We start from the raw sequence: 5254 nt of genomic DNA, 5'->3' as shown, positions 1-5254 counted from the left end.
AAAATCAACACATATGCTTCAAATTACTTTTTGTCATGAGGCATCTATATTCATATGCCATCATTGTACATGCCCTAAGCAAGCATGTAGTAATAAAATGGATATACTACTTCTGCATCGGTGGTTTGATTCGTGGATTTGTAAAAGGGTATGCTGTAAAGCGTAGGCTCATGCGTGGCTTGGGCTTGCCACTTGCCAGCCACAATGCATTACTACTATACTACATTGCAACCACATCATTACATGCCTATTATTTTATTTGCGTAAATGTCGAGTAAAATTGGCCGTTTGATTTGGTTCTGATCCCTTTCGCCTTTCGTGGACACACACCCGGCCTTTACATGGCCAAAACGTGCACAACCAACATCAACAACATGCATAAACACGCGCTAGCAAATAGCAAAATGATATAAGACCAAGAGCTATGCATAAACAATAAAAAAGAAAGAAACAAAACGAAGCGGTCAAATCTGCAGTCGAGAAACTATAACTATGGCCATATCCGCATCAACCGTCTCTTGAAACCGATATAGGCATAAATAAATCTCAAATGTGGGCGACTAGCCCTCCGTCAATTGGAAAATGAAGTCGGTTTTATTCATACACATCTAATAAATACTTGCCGTGTCATTAAAATATTGTTTATCTGGTGCAGAAAATATGTAGTGCTTGTTTTCACAACTCAAACAAATATCTTGCACATATCTCGATATTAAATGAGATTTTACGAATCACCGGTAGACTGAGAATCAGCAAACCCGATCTGCAATAGCCTAGTTTTTTGTACTAACACATAGTACAATCTTAAATACTCACATACACGCACATAGACTCACCGAAACAGCCTAGGTTTAGCAAACCGAAAATACTGATTTACCTTTTTTGCGGTATATAATTAAAGGCTTTACTTTTGTGAAAGGAAAAAAAATCTATTTTTTTCTTTGGCTGGCCATTGTTTTATCAGGGAACACCCTGCACTTTTGGAAAATCCCACTCGTCCTCCCTGTCGCCGCATTTCGCCAGCTAATTATAAGCCTTTCTCCTCTCACTCCAGGCAAGCACGAGAGCATCCCAAATCCCAATTTTTCGTGGCCTCCCCGTCGCTCCGATCCTCGCCGGCCGGCCGGCAGCCCAGTCCCAGATCCGAATCCCCGACGCGTCTCGCCATTGCCGCCGTCCCCGACCTTCTCCCCGGCAGGGAATGGTGCACTGCGGGCGGCGGTAGGCAGACACGAGCAGGACCGCGGGGGCAAGAAGCGGCGGCGGCGAGATGGCCGGCGCGGAGAGGGAGAGGAGAAAGATGCCGCTGCCTCCGGCGCTGCCCCTGGCCACGCTGATCGGGCGCGAGCTCCGCGCCGGGGGCTCCGAGCGCCCGGCGCTGCGCTACGGCCACGCCGGCTTCGCCAAGCGCGGCGAGGACTACTTCCTCGTCAAGCCCGACTGCCTCCGCGTCCCCGGCGACCCCTCCACCGCCTTCTCCGTCTTCGCCGTACTGCTCTCCCCCTCTCCCCGCCCCCGTCCTTCGTGTCCGGTTCGTCGTTGGTTTGTGGAAATCTGTGATCTGACGGGTTCGCTGGATCTGTGGCCGTTTCGCCAGGTGTTCGACGGCCACAACGGGGTGTCGGCGGCGGTGTTCAGCAAGGAGCACCTGCTGGAGCACGTGATGAGCGCGCTCCCGCCGGACATCGGCAGCCGCGAGGACTGGCTGCAGGCGCTGCCCCGCGCGCTCGTCGCCGGCTTCGTCAAGGCCGACATCGACTTCCAGCGCAAGGGTGAGACGGATCGTGTATGCAAATGGCGATTTCAGAGCACGCCTGTTGAGCATGTTGCTAAATATCGCCGGCTGTGTGTTTACTCAGGGGAGGTGTCGGGGACGACGGCTACGCTGGTCGTCGTCGACGGGTTCACAGTCACCGTGGCGTCGGTCGGGGATTCTCGGTGCATCCTGGACACGCAGGGCGGCGAGCTGCAGCTGCTAACCGTCGATCACAGGCTGGAGGAGAATGTCGAGGAGAGGGAGCGTGTCACGGCGAGCGGTGGGGAGGTCGGCCGTCTGAATCTCTTCGGCGGTCAGGAGGTAGCAATTTTCTTTGGACCGAACAAACTGTCCCTTACAAAGCATGGAACTTTAGATTGAGCGAGTGAATAACTTGTTTGGTGATCAGTCTGATGATGCATTGTTGTGTGAATGATTTGTCTTAGGTTGGCCCTCTCCGTTGTTGGCCAGGTGGTTTGTGCCTCTCAAGATCCATTGGAGACATGGATGTTGGGGAGTACATTGTGCCGGTTCCACATGTCAAGCAAGTGAAGGTGGGTAGGCATTACAAAATGAATGTAATTCGTAGCTTCTTTTGTGGAGTTCTGAAAGTTGTCTCTTTCTCTTTGGTAATCTCAGCTCTCAAGTGTCGGAGGAAGGCTGATAATGGCATCTGATGGCATATGGGATGCGCTATCCAATGAGGCAGCGGCCAAGTCATGCCGAGGATTGCCTGCAGAACTCGCTGCAAAGCTTGTGGTTAAGGTAACTATGCCCGTAGCCAGTAGCATGTAGTACCTAGATTATCCATGGCTGTGGACATGATTCAGTCAATTGCCAATTCTGATATCTATTTTGATGTATGCAGCAAGCTTTGAAAAAATGTGGGCTGAAAGATGATACCACCTGTGTGGTGGTTGACATCATCCCATCTGATCATCATTTGACATCGCCACAGTTATCCCCAAAGAGAAATCAGAACAAGCTCAAGTCTCTTCTTTTTCGTAGAAGGTCGCACAGTTCAGTTGGAAAGTTTGGAGGCAAGTCTGCCTCTATTGGTTCCGTGGAGGAGTTATTTGAGGAAGGCTCTGCAATGTTGGAAGAAAGGTACGTTCTAGTTGCTACTGCAATGATCCGGCAAACTTAATGAATTAATTGTTTTCTCATAGTTCTGTGTGCTTTCTTATATATTATGCTATTTTACATCTCCGAATTTTGATTGAATATCTATCATGCTTGTTGCCTATTTGATCACATGCCTTTGCTGTAGCATTTGTATGTGTTCTTGTCAATTTCTTTGAGCATTTGGATAGCCTTTTTGTATGTATCATGGCTTATGTAACTCTTTTATATCATGTTTCCCACTTTGGTGCCAACATGCTGTTTTTTTTATCAAGTACCTACTCCCATTCATTTCCATTGTTATGTGTGACAAGAACCCTCTGAACCGCTTGCCACCTGCACTTGTCCGCATGATTATTTTTGTGCATATGCTTCATTCAGCTTTCAGCTGTGTATCACACTTGCTGGCACCGAAGAATTTTATTTGGTTCAGAATGTTATACTCTGGAATCGGAATAGAGTAATCAGTGCAGATAAACTCAGTATGACACTCCTCAGTCATCCATCTGTAATTGGTGTCATGTGATTGTGAATCATGCTTATTGCGACTCCTCTTCTGTTACTTTTTTTTAACAAATTCTATGGATAGCTACTGGCAACAGGATGATTCTCTTGACACGGTTATTTGTTGAAACCTTTTGTTGACATCTTGCATCACCTTTATTTCATATTTCAGATCTTTTGGTTCAAAGATTGAATTTAGAGTTATATGACTGTGGATCAATCAAATTGTAACCATTTAATTAATCAAGCGTGGCTGAAACTTGGGCATAGTTCTGTGCCATACTTTATTTATAGCCGATAAGAATGTTTAGCTGAATTCCCATCTGTATACCCTTACTCTGGGCACTAATATGTCTTCTCTCATGGTATGCTTTTGAGAAGAAAAGCACGATATGCTTTATCGGTCTTTCCATTTGGCATCTACATTTTAGAGTAGGTCTGGAGGTAGCATGTCATTCCTACATTTCAGTACTTCTTTCTGTAGATTGCACATGTAATATTTCTGCCAGAATCCTGGAATAAACAAATTCCGTGATGAAGAGTGATTAGAACATAAGTCTGCTTCGAAGCGCTTTTGAAATATCGTGATTATTATGAAAGCTATGTCAGCTGCCTAACTTCTGATCAGTGTTGTGTTTTTGGTAGAGAAATGAAATGACAGTCCAGAATTACTTATCAATTTGCTCACACCCAGGCCATTAAGCACCAACCTTTGCTCTTGCAGGCTGGGTAGGAATCTGTCCTTGAAAGCAGCTTCGCCGCCTTCTCGCTGTGCGATCTGCCAAGTGGACCAAGAACCATTTGAAGGCTTGATGGAGGAGAATGGAGGTAGCCACTGCTCTTCTCCATACGCACCTTGGGGAGGCCCGTATCTTTGTCTGGAGTGTCGGAAAAAGAAAGACGCAATGGAGGGCAAGAGACCGAGCTGCTCGACAGCATGTAGGTGAAAAGGAGGCATGACTTGTGTCAAAAGTATGCTTCTTCTCCGTGTAAAAACTAAAGAGATGGAGATAAGTTGTTGGTGATTCAATTATTATTGTTTGCTGAACCTAACTAGACTCTCAGCCCGGTATAAATTGTATTTGGCTGCTAACCAGTTTGTTGCCTATGAACAATCCTAATATTGGAAGTGGTTTTTAATATACTTTTGAGGAAACTACGGTGCGGACTGTGCCATTGTGTGGGAGAAATGATCTGCCTATATTTTGTGTGTTATGGTCGATCATTTCTATTATCAATCTTGGAATGTAGTTTTGCTGGAAGCAAATGATCTGCCTATTTAACCACCGGGTTTTGGTTGTTTCCATGTATGCACCTTTTCTTCTGCACAAACATGATCTTTTTTTCTCTCCCATGATATAAGATGTTATTACAACCAATATATGAGGGAGTAGCATTTAGCCGTCGTATCTGGATTCCTTTGTTATATGTGCAAGGAATGGACTTACTTTAGAAGAAGTTGGCTATATTGCAGAGAGCTTTTGTTGGCTAATCGCAGGGCTAAATATCCATCTCCACTCGGGCCTCTTGATCGATAAAGATAGATTTAATTGATTAAAAACATCGCATCAAGACGACGAAAAGAATAACACCGTCTAAGGTGATGGAGGGCGAGTAGGAGACTAAATCCCCATCCATTTTGGGTAAAACTTTTCTTGACTACGTGTTTCATGTGCATACATGTTGCCATAAACATGTCGTGCTGAAGGAAAAACGAGCAAGAATAGAGCAAGTTCTGTATCCACATATTATTATTATTATTATTATTATTATTATTATTATTATTATTATTATTATTATTATTATTATTATTATTATCATTATTATTATCAAAATTTATATCATTTCTACATAGGCATGGATGTATTCACA

At 44.8% G+C, this 5254-nt stretch overlaps 1 protein-coding gene across 1 annotated transcript; it reads left to right on the top strand.

The window, feature by feature from the left end:
- Window positions 1-1045: 1045 nt before the first annotated feature.
- Window positions 1046-4541, top strand: LOC119353173 (probable protein phosphatase 2C 33). The gene is made up of 7 exons (XM_037619763.1): window positions 1046-1489; window positions 1598-1772; window positions 1860-2077; window positions 2203-2310; window positions 2396-2521; window positions 2625-2863; window positions 4107-4541. Exons 1-7 carry the CDS (start codon window positions 1271-1273, stop codon window positions 4327-4329), a joined length of 1308 nt encoding a protein of 435 aa, XP_037475660.1. The 5' UTR covers window positions 1046-1270; the 3' UTR covers window positions 4330-4541.
- Window positions 4542-5254: the final 713 nt, after the last annotated feature.

The sequence above is a fragment of the Triticum dicoccoides genome, chromosome 2A, assembly GCF_002162155.2.
Source record: "Triticum dicoccoides isolate Atlit2015 ecotype Zavitan chromosome 2A, WEW_v2.0, whole genome shotgun sequence".
Lineage (NCBI taxonomy): Eukaryota > Viridiplantae > Streptophyta > Magnoliopsida > Poales > Poaceae > Triticum > Triticum dicoccoides.
Note: the sequence above shows the minus strand (reverse complement) of the source record. Positions and strands in the feature narration are given on the sequence as shown.